The sequence below is a fragment of the Episyrphus balteatus genome, chromosome 4, assembly GCF_945859705.1.
Source record: "Episyrphus balteatus chromosome 4, idEpiBalt1.1, whole genome shotgun sequence".
In the NCBI taxonomy this organism is placed as follows: domain Eukaryota; kingdom Metazoa; phylum Arthropoda; class Insecta; order Diptera; family Syrphidae; genus Episyrphus; species Episyrphus balteatus.
This window is the reverse complement of record NC_079137.1, coordinates 18,448,331-18,472,139: the sequence shown is the minus strand read 5'-3', so window position 1 is coordinate 18,472,139 and position 23,809 is coordinate 18,448,331. Positions and strand designations below refer to the sequence as shown.

Genomic DNA, 23,809 nt, shown 5'->3' with positions numbered 1-23,809 from the left:
GGCCTTAATACTTTTTCTTTTGTGTTTCAAATCACGTTAAAATTGTTAATAATTTTTATAAATACCTAACCAAGTCAAGCAAATTGTGAGTTATTTTGTGTTTCAAATCACGGCAAAATTGATAACATCGTCAAACCAAAAATATTTGTTTGCAGTCTAATATATAAAACTTGCGAAAATGTGTAATTTTAAACTCTGTTATGTAAACTATGTATTCATATCCAGCCCTATCGAGGTATCCGTTCGGAGAAATTTTTTTTCCGATTTGTTGGAAATCGGAGAATTTTCTTACGAGGTATCCGTTCCGATTGACATATGGGAGAATCTTCCGATGAAACATGGCGCCCATCAACGCATTGCGATGAAGTGTGTTCAGCAAAGACTTTTTGACAGTTGTGCTTTGAATTTCATCGGAAATTCTCCGACACAAAATAGTTTCGGAATATTTTCAGAAAAGTTGAATTTCACAGAAAAATAAAATGCACGACTGGGTCGCACGAACTTGCTCTTTGAGTTAAAGTTGCTTAAATTTTTAAGACTTTTTATATAGAAATTTGGAAAAAAAAAAAATAAAATTCGTTTTTTTTTTAAATTAAAATAAAATCTGAAATTAAATTGCCCTCCAAAACAAGTATGCAGTTTTGATTGAGATATTAACATGCATTTTTAGAAAAAAATTTTTGAAAATCGTTAGAGCCGTTTTTTAAAAAACTAATTTTTTATAAATAATTTTTTGGAAAAAAAGTTTTAAAATAAAATTGGTATGCCATTTTGTAGAAATCACTAATCAACATCTAAAAACAAAATTTCAAAAAAATTTCATGACCCGTTTTCGAAAATTTGATTTTTCAAAAAAAAATTTTCAAATTTTTTTTTTTAAATCCAAAAATTATTTTTTTTGGAAATTTTATTTTTGGTTTATATTTAAATTGTATAAATGCTTTTTCACAAAAAGTTTTGTTGAAATCGAATAAGCAGTTTAAGAGACAATCGGATTTGAAAAAAACCATTCTATGGCAGGTACCGTTAATAATGATTTAAAAAAAAAAAAAATTTTCATTGAAAGATAGACCTTAGCTTAAAACTAACATTTGAATTTTTTAAACAAAATCGTTGGAGCCGTTTTCGAGATATTTCAATTTTACTAAAATCGGTATATGACAAGTACCGTTATTTTTGGTCCAAAAAAATTAATTCCAAAAACCCCTCTGGAGAGTCGCCAAATAATGCTACATACCAAGTTTGACATTAATCAGTCCATCCGTTTAGGCTGTAGCTCCTTATACAGACAGACAGACAGACTGACAGACTGACAGACTGACAGACTGACAGACTGACAGACTGACAGACTGACAGACTGACAGACTGACAGACTGACAGACTGACAGACTGACAGACTGACAGACTGACAGACTGACAGACTGACAGACTGACAGACTGACAGACTGACAGACTGACAGACTGACAGACTGACAGACTGACAGACTGACAGACTGACAGACTGACAGACTGACAGACTGACAGACTGACAGACTGACAGACTGACAGACTGACAGACTGACAGACTGACAGACTGACAGACTGACAGACTGACAGACTGACAGACTGACAGACTGACAGACTGACAGACTGACAGACTGACAGACTGACAGACTGACAGACTGACAGACTGACAGACTGACAGACTGACAGACTGACAGACTGACAGACTGACAGACTGACAGACTGACAGACTGACAGACTGACAGACTGACAGACTGACAGACTGACAGACTGACAGACTGACAGACTGACAGACTGACAGACTGACAGACAGACAGACGGACTTCCGGGACCCACTTTTTTGGCATTGTCTACCATCGTAATATCATGGAAAAATGTTATCTCAACTTTTTTTTTGTACGAATGCATAACTTGATATATAGTACCTATATCGCAAGTAAAAAAATATAAAAATGTAAATACAATTTTGATTTTTTAGTGTAGATTAAAAAAATCAATCAGCGACAAAACCTCAGCAAGAGAGGTTGGTTGAAATTAAGAAGACTTGAGCATCACAAGGATTTTTATTTATTGAATAAATCACGCTGACACATGTGTCAAATGAATGCGATTGTATGCTTTATTTTTTTGTTCAGAAGTGGATAGGTACCTTGAAAGAAATGTAAGTTCCGATCGGAACGGGCTATCGTTTCGGAACTTTCTCCGAACGGATACCTCGAAATGGCTGATCTTGTTAAAATTTTCTTATGTTTCATAATTTTTTGCATTTTATTTCTTTTATTTTTTAAATCATATTATGAAATGTCATCTCAGGCAGATGACAGTATTGCCATGTCCTTATTCTTAAGTATAGAAATTGTTAAATATTATGATGAAAAAGTAAAGAATATCTATCTATCTATCTAGTACCTATTAAAGTAATTTTAGGCATTTTTAACCCCAATCTGCGAAAAAATTCCTATTGGTCTGAATTTTGGTATATACCTTCGTTACGACGCACGTTGTGATGAAGATGTGAAAAATCGACATTGATATCGTGCCGGCCGGCGTAAGAAGTTATACGGGTCAAAAGGTCACGAAAATTTTTCGCTTATATCTCGCGACGTGCGAAAAACTGATTTTCGTGACCTTTTGACCTCTATAACTTCTAACACCTTCGAAACTTCAATGTCGATTTTTCACATCTTCATTACAACGTCGTAACGTAGGTGTACACCAAAATTCAGCCCAGTAGGAATTTTTCCGCAGATAAAACCTAAAATTACTGGGCTATAAGCAAACTTGATGAAATAAAGGTTTAATCTACGTGTAAATACCTACATTGATGTTTTCAATGGGGCACAAGTGTAAAACATTGGTTGATTGGGTATACTTAGTTACCATATTGCTTGGTCATAACCTCGGATTTAAAGAAGATCCTTTATTACATCAATTGTCCTTAAAATCCAATCACGCAAATATTAATAGGTACATTATGATGCAAATCAATGAAAAACAAACAAGCTTTTTCTTTTAAAAATTTTTGATTTTGAAAATAGTTTTTGGAAAAAAAGAAAATAAGAAATGGATGTTTGATTTTCCAAAAGGAATAGCATTAATATAAGTAATGCCATTGTTTTACAAGAATTTTTGTAAGGCGATTTTTTTAAAGATTTTAAAGAAAGACGTACTTCACCCTTAAAGCAGCTTCTCCTCATCCTGTCATCCTATCTTTTTGTCGATCCTAATGCCTAATGCACATCATCGTGGTTAATGATTTTTTCATCATTTATCTTTTGTTGACATCTACTAATTTGTAAATAGTTTTTTCTACTAATTTTAAAATAAAATACTGTTTCCGATTTCCAATCGTTTAATAAATATTTGCACATACAAACATGAACCTAATTAGGTAAGTCTACGAACAATTTAATAACAATTACAACATAAAGTGATATTCGTGTATTGATTAAACAATATGATCATCAGATATGCCTTCAATATGAACATCGTCTTCATCAGTCCCGCTATCAAATTCAAATGATTGGAATTGTGAATCGATCTTTGACTGAATCCTTTCTAATAAGTCAGTTGCAACCAATGCAAACTGTTCCCACATAGCATCCGGACTGGTATCCTTAAAAAACCTGTGCTCATCTAAATATTCAGCCAAAATATCTGACAACTCATCGGTTTGTTCTTCACCTAGTACGTTGATCACATTATGTGTGTCTATAAGAAGGTTCCAAAAAGCTTGACATATAATACCAGCGATCATCCAGTCCTCTTGACTAAGAAATGTTTTGAGCATTTCCATTAGAATCAGTTGCCCTTGTAGCTCTATAAACGGTGTACGGTTTTCCCAATCTCCTAACAAATTAACCAACACTCCGATGCCACTTGTCCTTAGGTTATAATCTGGAGAACCTAAGCATTGAACAGTTGTCCTAAGGCCACCAGCTTGACAAAATGCTACTCGAGCTATTTGATTGCGGCTTAGATTTCCTAATACACGTATTGCTTCTATTCGCACTGAATCTTGACCATTCCGTAGATTCTGGCATAATAGAGGTCCTACTTCGCTAAGCACATTGTAAATACTTCCTTCAGAATTTTCGTCATTCGAACTGTACGAATCAGATGATTGGTCCTGATAAAAGCACAGGTTGTGAAGAGCTCCTAGTGTAGCATTAAGAAGCTCTTGAATATCAGAATTCTTAAAATAGATACAAAAATTTCAAAGATTCAAGTTCATATTATTTTTAATAACAGTGTACCATATTTGTGCCTCTGATTTGATTCACTCTCCTCATAACACGTAGCAATATTTCACCCAGACCAGGTTTTCTTCCTAGCCCAATTCCTACTTCACAATTGACTCCCATGTTTGCAATGACGCGAATCAACTTGACTAGAACATCCACAACAGTGTCACTCATTTGGCTTTGTAAAGTAAATTTCTGCTTAGAGTAAAAGTCCAGAGCATCAAACAGATATTCCATTGCCACATCGTTAAGATAAAACTATAAAAAGATTTTTAAATAAATTTAAATTTAGATTTAGACCGAAGCCTTACCTGCATTCTTGCACTATCAAAACGGGCTAAGATATTCCCGAGAATGTATCCCAATCTACTTAGTACAGATAAAAGCTTTTCGGGCAAATCATTAGTGATTTGTCGACTTGGTCCCAAAAGCATGCCAATTTTCCCGGTAAATTCAGAAAGAGCCTCACAGCACCTGATGTCCTCCGAAAGGACACTATAAAAAATACATTTATATTTTGTATACTCTCTGCTAAACAATTCTATGTGTACATGGAAGAAACTCTATCTTTTTCTGAAAGACGTTTTAAAATATAGGATGCTACTTGTAACTGAATATTTATAGTCATTTTTATATACTTTTTGCTTTTTTTCTTTTTTGATAATGTAAATGTATTTTTTTTTTTAAATTATCATTTAAATTTGCCAACCGAGCTGACGGCAAAGCTAAAGCTTTAAAATTCATTGTAAAATTTGTGAATAGTATTAAAAGAAACAAACCAATAAATTAATTACTTACTACTATTTTGTATACATACATACATATTATTTTTAATTTTTGTAAATTCTTCGAGTGTTACCTAAGAGTCCTTACAATGTTAGCCTGAATTTCTAACTCTCCTATTGAAATTTCTGCAGCTTTTATAAGATGTGGACATGCTAGTTCCAGATGAATCAAGTCAACTTCTGGAGTTGTCTCTCCAAAGTATTTAGTCATTTTATCTACTGACGCTCTATCATGGGCAGACTGAGCCCTTAAATTATCAAATTCCGTTTTTGAAGCTTGTTGGGCTCCAGCTAAGGCTCTAAGTGCTGCAGATAATTGATAGAGTGCATGTAAAGGTGGTCCAGTAAGTTTTTGTACCGCTCCAGCCTCATTTATTATCTGGAGATGCAAAACCATTAGTTGTACAGCCCCATGCTTCGAAAGCCTTTGTGCGATAGAAATTTGTTTGAGAGAGCTCTGACGCTTATTGCGAAATTGATAACTAATCGTTTTGGTGTCTCGTTCAGGTGCTGTTGATGGTTTGGGTGGCAATTCACAGGGTGACTCCCAAAATTTATCATTCCTGCTATAATCCATAGCATCTGTGTCTCTGTGTCGTTGGTTCTCGCTTGTTAAGAACCGCATTGCGCCGTAACCATAAATGCAAGCTTCTGGTTCATCTAATGGGCTCGCACGTCCAAGTCCATCAGTTAGTAGCTCAGGCACGTCGGTTTCGTGAAATAAATAATCATTGGCTTCATTTCGAGCCACTTTAAATACCAACTTGCAAGCTCCAGTGAGATTGCTTCCAGTTACTCGAAGCTGTGAGTTTAAAGTTTTCGAGAAATTTAAACAAAAAGCATGCCAATTATTGTTTATTACTTTTTTTTTATATCATTATTTTGAAAATACAGACCCCAAGAACAACCCTTGCTACAGCAAGTAAAATTTTTGCTGATGTACATTCGACCAGACCATATAAACCTCCAAGAACTGCAGTGCGCCAACAACCCTCTGTACACCTAATGCGATTGTACAACTCCAATAAAATCTTAACATTTTGTATGTATAATAATAAAATATTATCTATAAATTGGTCATTTGAACGAAATATATAAAACTCACGGCATTAATGTGCTGCACAGTTTCATCGGTGACCTCCTTTAATCCAGAGTGCTGCTTTAACATATCCGTAAGAGTTTCTGTTGATGTTTGTGCTAATAAATCATAGTTTCTTGTAAAAAGTTTTCGCGAAGAGAGGATATTTATTCCAATATTCGGTAATGTATTTTCATTTTCATCTTGACTGGGCAGTAAGCATGGGGATTCATCAGTATCCTTTGAGCTAGTTGTCGAATCTAGGTGATTTCGAGAATTCCTAGTGGTTGATTTAATAGTAGTTGGGTTGCGTGTTAGACCTTAATAAAAATAAAAAACACTAGCTTGACTAAGGATATATTTTAATTGTTATGTTTCATTCAATATTCTAATTTGACATGCAGATGGTAGGTGGACTCACTATACTGCCCATAATCTCGTAAAGGCCCTACCTACAAAATTTTCGATTTTGATTTTTTTTGCATATTTGAAGATAGGGCATTGTCTCTGATTTATTCTCATTTATTTTTTTAGCCTAGAGGTTCAAATAAGTCAGAAAATTCAAAATGTACTTTTGATTATATTGTAACGATGAATTACTGAAATACTTTTAAGATAAAAGTCTAAACACACTACCTACTACTGCAAAGGTAGAAATGTGAACGGACCTTTAATAATCAAGAAACTACCTACCCTCTGAACACATCCCAAAATATCCAACTAGACTGGAAGTATGAAGCGCCCCCTCTTGGAAAGGAAGTTTCGAGAAGCAAAGACGAGAACCTTCGAAGACATTCTCGAATCTCGAAATTCCGGTATAAAAGGGCAGCGTAAACACCGACCGGACAGTTTTGATTTATAAAGTGAAAGAGTGCAGTACAAAGTGAAATAAAGTGTTGGAAATTGTTAGTAGTAAATAAAGTGATTTAAAAGTGTGTTTGTTTGAGCGAATAATAAAAGTAAATTGAGTTGAAATAATGTGTGTTCTTATTTGAACGGAATTATAAGTGGAAATTAAATAAACGAAATAAGTTTTATTGTGAACCCGGAATAAAACATTACATTGGTGTCAGAAAAGTGGAATAAAACTTATTAATTTGTGCGAATCAGATAATTTCGCGAATAATATAAAAAGTGCGCGTGTGTTTTAACAATAAACAAAGTTCAAAACATTTTGAAATCAGTAAAAGTGCTCGCGTTTTAAGAAGCTAAAATGGGAAAGATATAAATCCGTTAAGTTTGACTGAGCTGAAGGCGGAATTAACTAAGCGAGGTCTTCCTACTGCTGGATCGAAAAATGACCTCATTATTCGCCTGCAGGATTATTTAACCCAGAAGAACGAAAATTTGGATACATTTCAATTCGAAATTGAAATGACAGAAGAACAAGTAAGTAATACTTCCGATATGTCGTCCATGGTGGCTGTTCTCCTTGCCAAATTGGAAGAACAACGTAATGAACAGAAGGATGAACAGAAAAATCTTCTTGAACAAATTGAGACACAACGCAAGGAACAGAGAGAACAATTAGAAAAACAACGCAATGAACAAAGAGAACAAATGGAACAACAACGAACAGAGCAAAAGAGTGAACAACAGAATCTTCTGGAAAAATTGGAACAGCAAAAGAACCTTCTAGATGAACAGAAAAACATCATCGAAAGCTTCATGCGATCGAGAACAAGTTCGTTGCTCTTGATGCTTCAATCAAAGGCGTTGAAAAACAATCTCAAGAAAAGTTTGAGAAAGTTGAAGAAAAACTCGAGAAAGTAGAAATAAAATTCGATGACAAATTTAAAGAAATGGAAGTGAAAATGCAAAGTTTTACCGAAGAACTTGACAAAGTTCGGAAAATTAAGATCCGAGAAAGTTCTGGTGAGTATCCAAAGAAGAAGGAAATGCATCCACCAATCTTTGATGGACAAAGCTCTTGCTCAATCTACAAGAAACAGTTTGAGGCAGCTGCCACAACAAATGGCTGGGATGACGAAGACAAATGTATAGCGCTGACTCTTGCTCTTAGAGGTCCTGCTGCTGAGTTGTTACAAACTTTACCACCAGAAAAGAATGGTAACTTTAACGCTCTTGTCCAGGTCATTGAAAAGCGCTTTGGAGATGGCCATATGCAGGAGGTCTTCCGCGTCCAACTCAATACAAGAGTCCAGAAAAGAGGTGAAACTCTGCAACAACTCCAAGCTGATATTGAAAGGTTAGCTCATCTTGCATATCCGACAGCAGGAGACGACATTATCAATCAGTTTGCGACAGAAGCCTTTGTTCGTGCTGTATCTGATATAAATCTTCAGCGAGCGATTCGAACAGCTGGAAAACGTTCCCTTCCTGAAGCATTAGCATTTGCACTAACTATGGAAGCAGCAGAACAGGCTTCTCAAGGCGTTTATCGGGTAAGAGAAGTTGCAGTGGAGGAATGCTCTTGTCAAAAACTCGCATTCCAAAGAAACCAGCGAGACGGAGCTGCTCGATGCTGGAACTGTAACAAGACCGGACATCTCCAGCGGCAGTGCAGATTGCCACCAAGAACTGCTTGCCAGCACTGTGGAAACAGGAATATTGCCCAACAACAGGTAAGCGATACAACCAACACTCATCCTCAACTTAATTCCCATTCGGGAAACGAGTAAGAACCAACTTCGAGGGGCAGAAGCTGGTTTCTGGTATCGATGGCCCCAGAACCACAATTCAAGTCTCACAGACTAAACGAGACAACAAAAGTCTGACAGTAGAGGCAACCATAAACAATAACCAACACGTGGCTACAATTGACACCGGTGCCACCGCCTCTATTGTACGAAGAGACTTGGTAAAGATGACTTGGCTACATAACACCAACAGCTATCGTCTGAAGACCGCCACAGGAGAAGCAGCAAGAGTGTACGGAGAAGTTCGTCTTGAGATCCGTATAGCAGAACTTAAGTTTTCACATGTATTTTTGGTGGCAGATATATGTGACGAGTGCATCATTGGAATCGACTTTATGAAGGAGCATGGAATCATCTTGAATATCGGTAATCAAGTCCTGAAATACAGAAATGTAGAGATTCCAATGGTCTATGGCAGCGAAAACTCAACAACAATTAGAACTGTTATCAAAGAAGACATGTGCCTGCCTCCTTCTTCAGAAGTTTTTGTGTGGACGAAGTTAAAGGGGAACTGTGGAAGCCATCGATACCTCATGGTCGAACCAGAAGTTGAGCAGAGTTCCGAAAACATCATCATCGGGAAGACTCTTGTGGCACCAAAGAACAACATGGTGCCTGTACGGATTCTTAACATCAAACCGTACCCAATCAAGCTTAAGAAAGGAGAAGTTGTTGGGCAATGTGAATCTGTGGCCGCAATAACTAAGATCAACGAGGTGGACACACAGATGACTATGAACTCGGAGAAACTAAAGACTCAAATTCTTAAATCAGACAACTTGAGTCAACATCAGCTTAATGTTGCGGGAAGGCTTCTTCACGAATATGCTGATATCTTCTCTTCACCCAGCGGGCAGTACGGCCGAACACAACTGGTGCAGCATCGAATCGATACAGGAGATGCTAGACCGATTCGTCAACCAGCAAGACGTCTCCCCTTGGCCAAACAAGGTGAAGTTGAAGAAATGATATCGACAATGAAGATCGACAATGAACGGGCTGATCGAAAATTCCAAAAGCCCTTGGGCATCACCGGTAGTTCTCGTCAAAAAGAAAGATGGAAGCACTCGATTTTGTGTCGACTACCGCAGGCTGAATGATGTGACGAAGAAAGACAGCTACCCACTGCCAAGAATCAGCGATACTCTAGATGCAATGGAAGGAGCACAATGGTTTTCGACTTTGGACTTGAAGAGTGGCTACTGGCAGGTAGAAATCCATCCAGAAGATCGGGAAAAGACGGCTTTCTCCACAGGAAATGGTCTGTGGCAGTTTAATGTCATGCCGTTTGGGCTATGTAATGCCCCAGCTACATTTGAGCGCTTGATGGAGTGCGTTTTGAATGGATTAACCTGGAAATCTTGCCTAGTCTATTTGGATGATGTCATCGTTTACGGAAAAACATTTGATGACCATTGTGAAAACCTAAAGGCTGTATTCCAGAGGCTACGAGAAGCACATCTTAAGTTGAATCCAAAGAAATGTGCACTTTTCAAGACCGAGGCTAAATATTTGGGGCATATCATCTCATCCCAAGGAGTGAAGACTGATCCTGAAAAAGTTGACACTGTGAAGAACCGGCCAACCCCTCAGGACAAGCATCAACTTCGGAGTTTCCTCGGTCTGGCAACGTACTATCGACGATTTGTGAAGGATTTTGCGAGAATCGCCAAAAGCCTGCACCAACTTACGGAGAAGGGTAAACCCTTTAAATGGTCAGGTGAGTGTGAGAAAAGCTTTCAGGAACTGAAGCTGCGGTTATGTGAAGCTCCTGTGCTGGCCTACCCGACTCCAGGCAAACAATTCATCATTGATGCAGATGCAAGTAATGTTGGAGTTGGTGCTGTTTTATCGCAAGTTCATGACGGAGAAGAAAAGGTCGTTGCCTATTTCAGCAAGGTACCTACTCTCGAAACAAGAAAGAAACTATTGCGTGACCAGAAGGGAACTTCTAGCTCTAGTATTGGCAACAAAGCACTTCCATAAGTACATCTATGGACAGAAGTTCCTTCTTCGCACAGATCATGGTGCACTAAATTGGATTTTGAACTTCAAAAATCCAGAGGGTCAAGTAGCAAGATGGATCGAGATACTTCAGACGTATCAATGTCAGATTCAACATCGAAGAGGAAAGCTGCATTCAAATGCAGACGCATTATCTCGGCGCCCGTGCAAGCAAGACTGCAAGCATTGCACACGACTAGAAGAAAAGGAAGTTGTCGCTGTAAGAAGAACGAGAGCTGATCCCATTTGCGGCTGGAGTAATGAAGAACTCAGAATGGCCCAACAGGAAGATTCGGACATCGAACCCATCCTTGCATGGAAGGAACATCAAGAGAAACCAGAATGGGCCGACATTTCCGACCGAAGCCCCACTCTAAAAGCATATTGGGCACAATGGGACTCACTTCATGTGCAAGAAGGGCTACTCAGGCGTAAGTGGGAATCCGCAGATGGTAAATCTTATGTAATGCAGCTAGTCATACCTCAGTCAAAGGTAAATGATGTTCTCCGAGAGATGCACGGTGGAATTTCTGGAGGCCATTTAGGCATCAACAAGACGCTGGAAAAGCTACGACAGCAATTCTACTGGTTACGTATGAGAGAAGACGTTGAAAAGTGGTGCCGAAAATGTGATACTTGTGCCGCTAGCAAAGGACCAGCTAGAAAAATCCAAAGCAAGATGCAGCAGTACAATGTGGGTGCACCTTTTGAGAGAATTGCAATAGACGTAGCAGGTTCTTCCCGAAACCAACAACGGAAATCGATACATCCTTGTAGTGATGGACTACTTCAGCAAATGGCCTGAGGCATTTGCCTTTCCAAACCAGGAAACCCCACCGACAAAAGGGACTATCACCGAAGCTACAACAAAACTGGGAAGGCCCTTACACAGTAATGACCAGAATTAACGATGTGGTTTACCGTATACAAAGAGGGGTAAGAGGCAAACTAAAGGTAGTTCATTGTGACCGTTTACATCGTTATAATGGTGAAAGAAGCAATGGAGTTGTTCGGGACGAACAATCCTAAGAGGGGGGCAATGTAACGATGAATAACTGAACTACTTTTAATATAAAAGTCTGAACACACTACCTACTACTGCAAAGGTAGAAATGTGAACGGACCTTTAATAATCAAGAAACTACCTACCCTCTGAACACATCCCAAAATATCCAACTAGACTGGAAGTATGAAGCGCCCCCTCTTGGAAAGGAAGTTTCGAGAAGCAAAGACGAGAACCTTTGAAGACATTCTCGAATCTCGAAATTCCGGTATAAAAGGGCAGCGTAAACACCGACCGGACAGTTTTGATTTGTAAAGTGAAAGAGTGCAGTACAAAGTGAAATAAAGTGTTGGAAATTGTTAGTAGTAAATAAAGTGATTTAAAAGCACAGTACACATAATAAGGTAATATATTCCGAACGTTGTCAAAATTTGTTTGTCAAAAATGGGCACCAATCTGTCAGGTCGGCCTTTAATTTTTATATTTCAATCGCAGTAAACAGGAAATTTGTTTTTGTTTTAATTTATAAAATGTCATTTAAAAATATTGTAACGTTTTATTCCGGGTTCACAATAAAACTTATTTAATTTCCACTTATATTTCCGTTCAAATAAGAACACACTTTATTTCAACTCAATTTACTTTTATTATTCGCTCAAACAAACACACTTTTAAATCACTTTATTTACTACTAACAATTCGCAACACTTTATTTCACTTTGTACTGTACTCTTTCACTTTCAAGATTAAACTGTATCCGGTCGGTGTTTACGCTGCCCTTTTATACCGGAATTTCGAGATTCGAGAATGTCTTCGAAGGTTCTCGTCTTTGCTTCTCGAAATTTCCTTTCCAAGAGGGGGCGCTTCATACTTCCAGTCTAGTTGGATATTTTGGGATGTGTTCAGAGGGTAGGTAGTTTCTTTATTATTAAAGGTCCGTTCACATTTCTACCTTTGCAGTAGTAGGTAGTGTGTTCAGACTTTTATCTTAAAAGTAGTTCAGTAATTCATCGTTACAATATTATAAATTGAAAAATAACAAATTTTCTTCGTGTTTCATCGCGGAAAATGGTAAATAATTGTTTAAAAATTAGTGGTGTGCGTGGTTTATCGGTTTTTGTGCGTTTTTCGTCGGTATTTTAAACAATTAAGAATTCGGTAGCTGACATTGGTCGCCAAATTGTCATGTTTTGACAATCTGGCGACCAATGTCAGTTCGGAATATATTACCTTTTTATGTGTACTGTGATTTAAAAGTGTGTTTGTTTGAGCGAATAATAAAAGTAAATTGAGTTGAAATAAAGTGTGTTCTTATTTGAACGGAATTATAAGTGGAAATTAAATAAACAAAATAAGTTTTATTGTGAACCCGGAATAAAACATTACAATATTATAAATATTTATCAGGCTTTCACATTAAAATGACGTTTGTTCCATACAAAAAACGTCGTTTAAAAGTTTAAAAGCCTGTTAAATGTTTATGAAATTGGCCATTAAACGAGTTCAATTTCTTTAATTGTTTAGGTTCACTTTTCTTAAGTTGAAAAGTTGAGCATAGTTACAAGGGAACGAGTTGCTTTGCTCCACCAGAGAACTTCGGGTTATATTTGCGCATACTTTCAAAGTAATAAACAAACCGTCTTATAAATTCAATTATATTTCTTAACACAGAGATCAACAGTTCGTACCAATTACAGATATGACCAATGACTAGGATTTTATATCATTCATACAATTTTCTGTTTAAATTTCGGTACTTGTGATATTCAAAACGCATAAATCCTGAGCATCAAATGGAGAACAATAATTTATGTCTATTGTGCAAAGTAACCCTTATAGGCGCAAATAACCCCGGTTTACGATATTCTGTTTTCCCTGTCCATAATTGATTTTATTTTTTTCTTAATTCATTCACTTAAACATTGGTTAATAATAGTGATGACGGTACCTACTTTCTCCACTGGGGGTTGGTCTTTCTATTTTAAATCTTACAAATTTCATCCACCTTCTATCAAAATAAAAAAGAAATAAATAAAAAACGGTTGAAAACGGTCAACAATTTTGAGACAAAAAAATATTTTTTAAATAACCACTTTGTCGAAGGTCTACCCCATACATATTTTATAAAAAATCGTTCATTCATAATTCATTAATAACATAAATTTTTTTAACTTTTCAATACTTTTGAAATTCTTTTACCTTACTCTAATGAGTTTGACTATATCGCCATCTTCACTGATGATGGCTCGAAAATGAATACTGAGGTTGGTGCAGGTTTCTACTCATAAGACCTCAACCATGCCAGTTCTTTCAGGCTCCCCGATTATAGCAGTGTCTTCTAAGCCGAGATGTTGGCAGTGATAAATGATGCTAAACAAATACCCATGATGGCGATATCATCTGCTGACATCACCCTTTTCATTAGGTAATAGCCAAGCGGCAATAAAAGCGATCTCTGCCACCTTAATCAAGTCAAAGCTTGTTTCTTGGTGTCGCGAAGAAGAGCTTAGGGTTCTTTGGTATGCAGCATAATGTGAGGCTCTGCTGGGTTCCCGGTTACAGTGATGTGTTCGGCAACCAAATATCGCCAATAATATTTTTCAAAGAACCTATGAAAGATGGAACCTCGTAGATACCTGTGGTAACACCAGGAAACTATGGCCGAACTACGACTAGAAAACATCCGATAAGATCTTACTACTTAATAAACCTTCCTTATAGGAGGCATCTTAACGGGACATAACCTACTGGGCTACCACAAAAAGAAAATTGGGCTTAGTACGTATGATCTATGTAGAGGCTGCGGCAATGAGGACGAACAGGAAAACACTGCTCACTTCCTCTGTCATAGAATAGAAAAATAAAACCACGACAGATTCTTATAGGAAATTTAATTCTCTACAAAAAAGGTCTCTTATAGCCCAGTCATTTTAGTCATTTTTAAGTCCAATCTGCGGAAAAATTCCTACTGGGCTGAATTCATAACAGCTTAATGACGGCTTTGTTATGAAGATGTGAAAAATCGACATTGATATCGTGTCCGCGTTAAGAGTTATAGGGGTCAAAAGGTCACAAAAATTGAAATGTTTTCAGCAAAACGGTAAGTCTTATCAAAAAATTTTCAACGCAAGAATTGTAGACCAGATTATTATATATAAAAAGTGTCATGACACTTTTTTTCCTAAGACCCACCGTTTTTTAGGTATAACGATTCAAAAAGTTGAAGTTTAGTTGTAATCGTCATAATCCTATTCCTGAAAAAAAAACTCCTAACTGAAAAGTTCCTGAAATTTCATTATTTTTTAAGCTTGAATTTCGTGAAAAATTTTAAACACCTATGGTATAAAATAAATCTATAGAAACCTAGGTGGCCAAAATTTTTCATAAAATACTTTTTTTACATTTTGCATCAAAAAACAGATTTCAAAATTTTTTTTACGAAAATGTGCAATAGCTATCAAATTTTTAAAGTGTTTATGTACTCATCCAATTATTGTAGAAAATTATAAAAAAAAGAAATAAATAAAATTCATTCATTCGTGGTTGTAGTGAACGAAAACATAAGATGATAAAATTTAAAATACACTGAACGAAAAAAAGTCCATATTTTATGAACTGGTTGCGATAGAACTTTTTTCTATCTGTTTTTAGAACAATCATAAGTGTAGCTATAAGCCGTTTTAGGGTTGTTCATTCTCTATTGCACGCCCTGTATATTTTCAGACATATTCTAAACAAAAATTCCCAGGGAAATGGTTTCGGGAGAAGGGCCCCAATCGGAAAAATGGCGAAAATTTCCATTTTTTTTTTGGTTTCCTCATATTCTTAACAGTTGAGGAACGAAATTCAAGCTAAAAAAATAATGAAATTTCAGGAACTTTTCAGTTAGGAGTTTTTTTTTCAGGAATAGGATTATGACGATTACAACTAAACTTCGACTTTTTGAATCGTTATACCTAAAAAACGGTGGATCTTAGGAAAAAAAGTGTCATGACACTTTTTATATATAATAATCTGGTCTACAATTCTTGCATTGAAAATTTTTTGATAAGACTTACCGTTTTGCTTAAAATCGTGAAAAACCAGTTTTTTTTTACCTTTTGACCCCTATAACTCTTAACGCGGACACGATATCAATGTCGATTTTTCACATCTTCATAACAAAGCCGTCATTGAGCTGTATACCAAAATTCAGCCCAGTAGGAATTTTTCCGCAGATAAAACCTAAAATTACTGGACTATTCGTAATTTTCCCTAAATTGAGTTCCGAAGAAGTTATTCACGATTTAAAAATTGATTTTTTAATTTTTTTCTCGATTTAAATTGTGAATAACTTCTTCAGAACTCAATTTAGGGAAAATTACTATGAGACCTTTTTTGTAGAGAATTAAATTTCCTATAAGAATCTGTCGTGGTTTTATTTTTCTATTCACTTATTTGCTCATCACAAAATTCCAAAGTGAAACAGTCAAATTGAAAAAACACTTCGATTTAAAAAGCTTAATTACTCGAATACGGCTCGTCTGACGAAAATTTTCAATCAGATCTTTTTTGTCGGAAATTTAATCTTATATATAAAAATGAGTTCGTTTAGTGTGTGTGGCCGATAAACTCGCGTTTGGCTGGTCCGATTTTGGTAATGTTTTTTTTGTTTGAAAGGTATTAATATGTAGATGGTTTGTATCAAAAAAAATAATACCTTTTCTTGCATCTTTACATAGCTGTCAATATGTACGAGTAAAAAACCACTCTCGCTTTTTAAAAATTTAAACTAAGCTTAATTTGTAAAGCTTTCAAAATAATTAAAAAAGTCTGGTTTTGAGTGAAACAAATAATTATTCGTCTTGTGATATTAAATCCACATATGGACTGCACAGATAAAATGTATATCTCTGACTTTCATTGAGGACAAATAAGTAAAGCATTGGCACATCAATCAGAGTTATGGTTTGTATCTACATATTATATATATTTCTCCTGTGCGTTTGTTTGTGGCCCTACTCCTAAACGACTAGACAGATTTTTCTGAAATTTTGTGTGAAATATATGTGAAAAGGTCCATCCGAAACAGGTTTTGTTTTATAATTGGACCCGGTAGGTGGCGCTGCTGTCAAGTTGTAGGCAAATTCCATGTTTGGGGTCGAATAACAACAGATTTTTGTGAAATTTTGTTTATTTGATAAGGTCTATCCGTTACAGGTTTTGTTTCATAATTTGATCCGATAGGTGGCGCTGTTTTCAAGTTATAGGCAAATTCCATAGGTGGGGTCGAATGACTGGACAGATTTTTGTGAAATTTTGTGTTATGACAAGGTTCATTCGAGACAAGTTTTGTTTCATGATTGGACCCAGTAGTTGGCACTGTTGTCAAGTTTTAGGAAAATTGCATATTTTGAACGAGCGACTGGACAGTCGTTAGTGGCGCTGTTGTCAAGTTCTAGGAAAATTACATATTTTGATTTTTGTGATACTTTTTGTGTCTGATACAATTTATTCGAAACATGTTTTGTTTCATAAATTAGACCCGGTAGGTGGCGCTGTTGCCGAAGTAGTTATAGACAAATTTCATATTTGAAGTCCGAAAGACTTGACAGATTTTTGTGAAAGTTCGTTTGTGTGATAAGTTCCGTCCATGTTTTGTAAATTATAACTGTATGCTGTTGTCAAATTATATATAGAAAGACTTGACGCTGTTGTCAAGTTATAGTTAAATTCCATATTTGGAGTCCGAACGGCTGTATAGACTTTTATGAAATTTTTTGCGTTTGATAAGGTTCATTCGAGACAGGCTTTGTTTCAAAGTTGGACCCAGGGGCGTACGTTGAGTTGTCGGGGCCCCGGGGCAAGACTACATTTTTGGGGCCACTTTGATAGAAAATAAGAACAAATAAAAAAGGACGTATACGCCCACTTATTTTTTTTGGGGCTCCTGATGTACCTATCATTTGTTGGGCGCTAAAATTATGTAAGTAATATTTTTTGGGGCCCCAAGATAATATGTAATTTTTCTTTCAAAAAAGCAATTTTTTTTTGGGACCCCTAAGGTAATACTTTTTTTTTAGATTAAATATTATGTGACTGGCTACCAATTCACTGAAAATATAATGTGTCTCTCTTGTGCCCGAAGTGATTCATGTCAAGTATCTTATCTTTTTGCATTGTCTCCTTACGAGGCCCTGGCGTGTTGGGGGCCCCGGGGCACCACCGCCCCACTTGCCCCAATGGTGTGTAAGCCCCTGTTGGGCCTGGTACGTGGCGCTGCTGTCAAGTTAATAAAGGCTAATAAAAACAAACACGATTTAACTCTTTAAAATGTTATTTCCTCAATTAAAATTGTTTACCACTAAGCTATATCTCACAGTTGAAAATTGGTATGATAAACTGAAACTTAAAATTTGTTTAAGTTGTTTCAACTACCAATTTATTAATACAATTTCCGCATTAATTTAAAATGATTTAAGAAAATATTTTAATATTTAGACGTATGTATAGAATTAAGACGGAATCTTTTCATTTTAAGCCGGTTTCTTTAGGTACAATTTACAAAAAAAGATTGCTACTTTTTGAATTTTCTAAACAGCCAAAAAATATCATGATACAGTCAAACTAGGTGAAAAAAAGGAGTAAACCTCGGAATGAATGCTAATAGAAATTTTTTTTGTTCAATACCTTCGGTTTGGCATTCTATAACATACAGTGCGGTTCACATGGTTAGACGCACCAATTTTCGTTTACATAAATTTCATTTTTTTTTGTGTGTGTGCAAGAATAACCAAAAAAATTGTATTTATTAGAATGGTTATTTAGTTCTTAATAGAAAAACAAAAAGAAATAGTGGGTGAGTGGAAGTTAACGGTACTTTTTAGTCCTTCTTGTCCGTGATGTAAGAAAAAGGGCAGCTTTTTTCGGTTCACATGATTAGACGCACACCTTAAATTAGTTAGTTTGGCGAGATCTATTGCACTGATTTGATTAAATTTGGAAGATTAAACATCAAGAAGTTAATTTTTAGTGATTTTCATTCAAAATCTGTTAAAAAAATTTCTGAGCGCGAAAGAATAAGGGATAAATGACGCGTTGGATTCCAAAGGTCTTTCCATTAGCCCCATTGCCAAAAAAAATAGGATGAAGTGACTATTTCGAGAGAAATTATTTAAAAAACAGTGCATCCTACGAAAAAAACTTCAAAGGAGGAACAATAGAAGCTTTAACACCCCAGGAAAAATGAAAATTTATGAAAAAAGCGTCGAAAACAGCTCTATCCCCGAGCAAAATTTAAGAAAAAGCTCGGCTAACGGGAAGAACATCAACTTTTCGGTGATTTTTTTTTAATGCTGAACATCCTAGATTAAAATAAAACTTAAAAATAGTCTTTAAAAATCGCCGTTTGAAAAAAAGAGCGGTTTGAAACGAAAACTAAATCGAATGTAATATTAAATGGCTCCCAAAACCATTACTCCTCCTTTTCTTGAATGTTGAAGTGTCAAAAACTTTTCCTCCTTGTGAAAATCGTGAAAGTTGTGGAAATACCCATGAGAACAATTCAAATTAAATTCTTTTTCATTAGAAAAAACACATTTCGCCAATTTAAAAAAACATCAAAAACTTGTTTCCCACGTTATGTGAAGACGTGCGATCTCCATCCAGTGGCGTACGTTGAGTCGCCGGGGCCCCGGGGTAAGACTAAATTTTGGGGCCCCTTTGATATTTGGGGGCCCCTTAGTTACACAAAAAATTACGTATACGCCATACGTTTTTTTTTTGTATGGCTTATTTATTTTAAGGTTTATTTTAATGTTTTAATATGTTCGTAATGCACTTTGCTATACTTACTTAAAATGTCTCTGATAAAAGTAGTAAGCACTTGTACTAGGGGCCCCCAAAATTAAATATTTAGAGACTCCCAAAATAAACATTTTTTAGCTAAGAATTGATAGTTCTTGGGGCTTCTGTTCTGAAGTAATAAATACATATTTTATTTTCCATCATCAGACATAATTTTTTTCATTTTGGGGCCCCTGAAAAATTATTTTTAGAGCCTCAAAATTAGGTGCTTAGAGGCCCCTAAAATATAATATAATTTTTTTGGAGCCAAGAACTAAAAGGTATTGGGGCCTCTGATCTGAAGTAATATTCGTAATGCCACCAATAACGTAATGTTTTTATTTTGGGCCCTGATGTATTTATGTTGGGGCCCCTGAATTTATATTTAATTTTCCATTTGATTGTTTTGAACCACTTTTGAAGATCGTCAAATATTATTTTTTTGCTTTTTTGGGGCCCCTAATGTATTATTTGTGGTGGCAAAGATTTTTCAAGTAATATTTTTTGTGGCCCTAAGATAAAATTATAGGTAACTTTTCTTTTAAAAAAGCAGTTTATTTTTTTTTGGTCCCCTGGGGTAACCTTTTTTTAAAATCAATATACATATATTGTGTGGCTACCAATGCATTATACATTACACTGAATGACATAATTTGTCTCCATTCGTAACTCAATTTATGCTAAGAGTTTCCTTCTCTGCATTGTCTCCAGTGGGGGCCCTGGGGTCGGTCGGGGGCCCCGGGGCACCGCCCCGCTTGCCCCAAGGGAGTGTACGCCCCTGTCTCCATCCGCTGTTTCTTTCAAATTGTGCTTTTTAAAAACTATTCTTAGGTTTTATTTTAATCTAGGATGTTCAGCATTAAAAAAAAATCACCGAAAAGTTGATGTTCTTCCCGTTAGCCGAGCTTTTTCTTAAATTTTGCTCGGGGATAGAGCTGTTTTCGACGCTTTTTTCATAAATTTTCATTTTTCCTGGGGTGTTAAAGCTTCTATTGTTCCTCCTTTGAAGTTTTTTTCGTAGGATGCACTGTTTTTTAAATAATTTCTCTCGAAATAGTCACTTCATCCTATTTTTTTTGGCAATGGGGCTAATGGAAAGACCTTTGGAATCCAACGCGTCATTTATCCCTTATTCTTTCGCGCTCAGAAATTTTTTTAACAGATTTTGAATGAAAATCACTAAAAATTAACTTCTTGATGTTTAATCTTCCAAATTTAATCAAATCAGTGCAATAGATCTCGCCAAACTAACTAATTTAAGGTGTGCGTCTAATCATGTGAACCGAAAAAAGCTGCCCTTTTTCTTACATCACGGACAAGAAGGACTAAAAAGTACCGTTAACTTCCACTCACCCACTATTTCTTTTTGTTTTTCTATTAAGAACTAAATAACCATTCTAATAAATACAATTTTTTTGGTTATTCTTGCACACACACAAAAAAAAATGAAATTTATGTAAACGAAAATTGGTGCGTCTAACCATGTGAACCGCACTGTACCTCAAAAGTATAGAAAAATCTCATGTCCGCAAGTCGCGAATTTCAAGGTCAAAGCGCGAAATGAAGATTTTCAAAATAAGCAATAAAAGACAATGGTATTATATTCACATATGATACAATACTTCGAGGTATTTTTTAATGCTGATGCCAAAAAATCTAGACAAGATCAAGACAATCTGACGTCTCTGAAAAAAGTTATACCTGTTTTTCAATTGTCAACCCATATTATTATAACAGTTGCAAACTTACTACCGAAAAATCCTTAAAAGTTATGGTAGAGGGACAAAATTTTTCTTGAAGGTTTTCATATCCATTATCATTAAGAATCAAAACAATGCAATGAAAAAAACATTCATACCCATGAAAAATTGGTATTTTTTGAGAAAAGGGACAATTTTGGGATATGCACTAAAAAACATCCTGGTACAATCTTATAATTAGTGCTGATAGGCTAATTTTTTTGTTTGTATCTTTGTTTGGATATTCTATAACTTATGTCAAAAATCAAAAAAAATTTTTTTGTAATCAGCATTAAAAAATGCCTCGAAGTTATGTAATTCTTGAAATTCTAATTTTGAAAATCTCCATTTCGCGATTTGAGCTTGAAAATCGCGACTTGCAGACATGAGATTTTTCTAGACTTTTGAGGTATGTTATGGAATGCCAAAACGAAGGTATTGAGCAAAAAAAATTCTATTAGCATTCATTCCGAGGTGAAACCCTTATTTGACTGAAAATTTTAGTAGCGATTGCAAGTGATTGAAAGGAGTTCGAGACACATAAGATTTTGTTTTTAAAAACACTTTTTTTTACTATTTGACGAAAAAAACCCGTGCCAATAACAGAAAAAAACAGTGGAATGCTTACAACATACATATCGCCTGGGAAAGCAAAATTATTGTAACTCCATATAGGATCTGTTAAGGACATAATACCATTTTGCTTTCCGCTGAAGATTTATGTTGTTATACCTTAATAATAATATTTATGAAACTTCGTACACATTCCAATTAAAATTATAATAGATAGCTGTCAGACAAATGGTTTGCTTTTTTTAATACTTTATATGTACAATTTTATGTTTGTGTTCCATATATCAAGTTGTGGCCCGATTTTTTTGTATTGGAAAAGGTTAACACATTACAAAGCCAAAAATTGAAAATAAATACAAGAAAAAAGCGGAACGAAGTCCGCCGGGTCAGCTAGTTTTATATAAGAAAAAATGATCAGAATTTTTTTTTACTTTGATCGTCTAGCAGTTCTGTTGTAACACATCATATCATGTATAAAAATAAAAAACACCGATGATAGACCTCTTAAAATTATTTTTAACGGCTCAAATTTTCACCAAATTTTTTTTTCATCATCCTGAACAAGATTTTCGAAGTAACTTTCAAAAAAAAAAAATATTTTATTTTTTTGGCCCAGTCTAATGTACATTGTACATACCCAAACAGAATTATTATTTGGAGGGCTTAACAGCTTAAACCTACTTGTATGGTAGGTTAATGAGAAAAAACAATACTCACCTTCTTGTTTGGGAGGGGTTCTGACTTTTTGTGGAAGCGCAGGAAGCTTCCGTTGTAGCTTTGTATCAAATGAATCAAATCTGGGACCCATAGATTGTGAACGACATGGTTTATTGAAATCCTTATCTATTGATGAAATCGAAATTGGATCCAAGGCCGGTAGATTGCGTACTTCCGATTGAAGATACCGAAGGCTGAAATTGAAAAGGTTTATCACTCGTTTATTAAAAATGTCATAGCTAAATTACAAACCAAAATGCACTTGGTGGGCGTCCGGGTGGAGCAGCTTTTCCGTATAATTGTCGACGGGGATCCCTGGGCGTTATAGGTCGACGAGTACTGACTAAGCGAACACCTTAAATAATAAACACGTATCGCATTAGCATACCAAATATGAATAAAATGTGTTTGAATTTTCTGCAATACAATCATACTCGACAGTTGAAATTGTATTCATAAATCAACCTACCACTATTACTGGTTCCAAGTAACATGGTTCGTGTCTCACTAATCATTTCGGCTGTGGTCTTCCGAAAACAATTTTGATCAACCCTATTTGAAATCTGAAGCTGGTGACTTGAACCTCGAAAATCAGTTCCAATTTCTTCTGACAAATTCCCATTTAAATCAAATGAACTACTTCCACTGTCTGAACTGGCTTTGTACAATGGAGTCATACTACGCGACCTACGGCGTGTCTTTTGGTATCCCAATTTTGAGCTGCTTCCACCATCCTCCGATGGGTTTTTGGATGATTCCATGCTGGTTTTTTGTTCTAATTAGCTTCGAGTTTGATAACCATTTGAAACAACTTTTTATCCATAAATCTTTTGAAATTCTATGGAAAAATTTTACAAATTCTATATCCAACTCGTTGGCAAATGTCCTTTTAAATGTCGTTCTCCGCGTTTGATTAGAAAACTAGAACTTATTTTTCGTTTGGACGATGTTGCGTGCCATGCCAACGACTAATACTTTTGCAGTAAGTAAATAAAATCAATATAGGCATCGCAGGTATGTTTTTTTGCTTGGTACTTTAGGGCAAGTTTAGGATTTGTAAAAGAAATTATACTGTATATAACAATAATTATACTGTAAGGAAAGTGGGGGCAAGACCGCCCACTTAGTGTTTGACTGTCTTAAAAACCAATAAAAAACATCTTTTAAATAGAATAAAGT

General features: G+C 35.7%; 1 protein-coding gene across 1 annotated transcript; it reads right to left on the bottom strand.

Moving 5' to 3' along the window:
* Positions 1-3,337: 3,337 nt before the first annotated feature.
* Positions 3,338-23,558, bottom strand: LOC129918660 (armadillo repeat-containing protein 2). Its single transcript, XM_055999287.1, has 9 exons — positions 23,100-23,558; positions 22,883-22,985; positions 22,631-22,824; positions 6,138-6,430; positions 5,929-6,063; positions 5,107-5,834; positions 4,559-4,742; positions 4,260-4,505; positions 3,338-4,198 (listed from the first exon to the last, which is right to left on the bottom strand). The coding sequence occupies exons 1-9, from the start codon at positions 23,389-23,391 to the stop codon at positions 3,452-3,454; spliced, it is 2,922 nt and encodes a 973-aa protein (XP_055855262.1). The 5' UTR covers positions 23,392-23,558; the 3' UTR covers positions 3,338-3,451.
* Positions 23,559-23,809: the final 251 nt, after the last annotated feature.

Excerpts from the sequence above, each read along its gene's own strand:
- LOC129918660 (XM_055999287.1), bottom strand. The coding sequence starts at position 23,391 with ATGGAATCATCCAAAAACCCATCGGAGGATGGTGGAAGCAGCTCAAAA. Across the intron at positions 22,986-23,099 it reads ACTTGGAACCAGTAATAGTG|GTGTTCGCTTAGTCAGTACT; the intron begins GTAGGTTGATTT and ends TTATTATTTAAG. Across the intron at positions 4,506-4,558 it reads TTGATAGTGCAAGAATGCAG|TTTTATCTTAACGATGTGGC; the intron begins GTAAGGCTTCGG and ends ATCTTTTTATAG.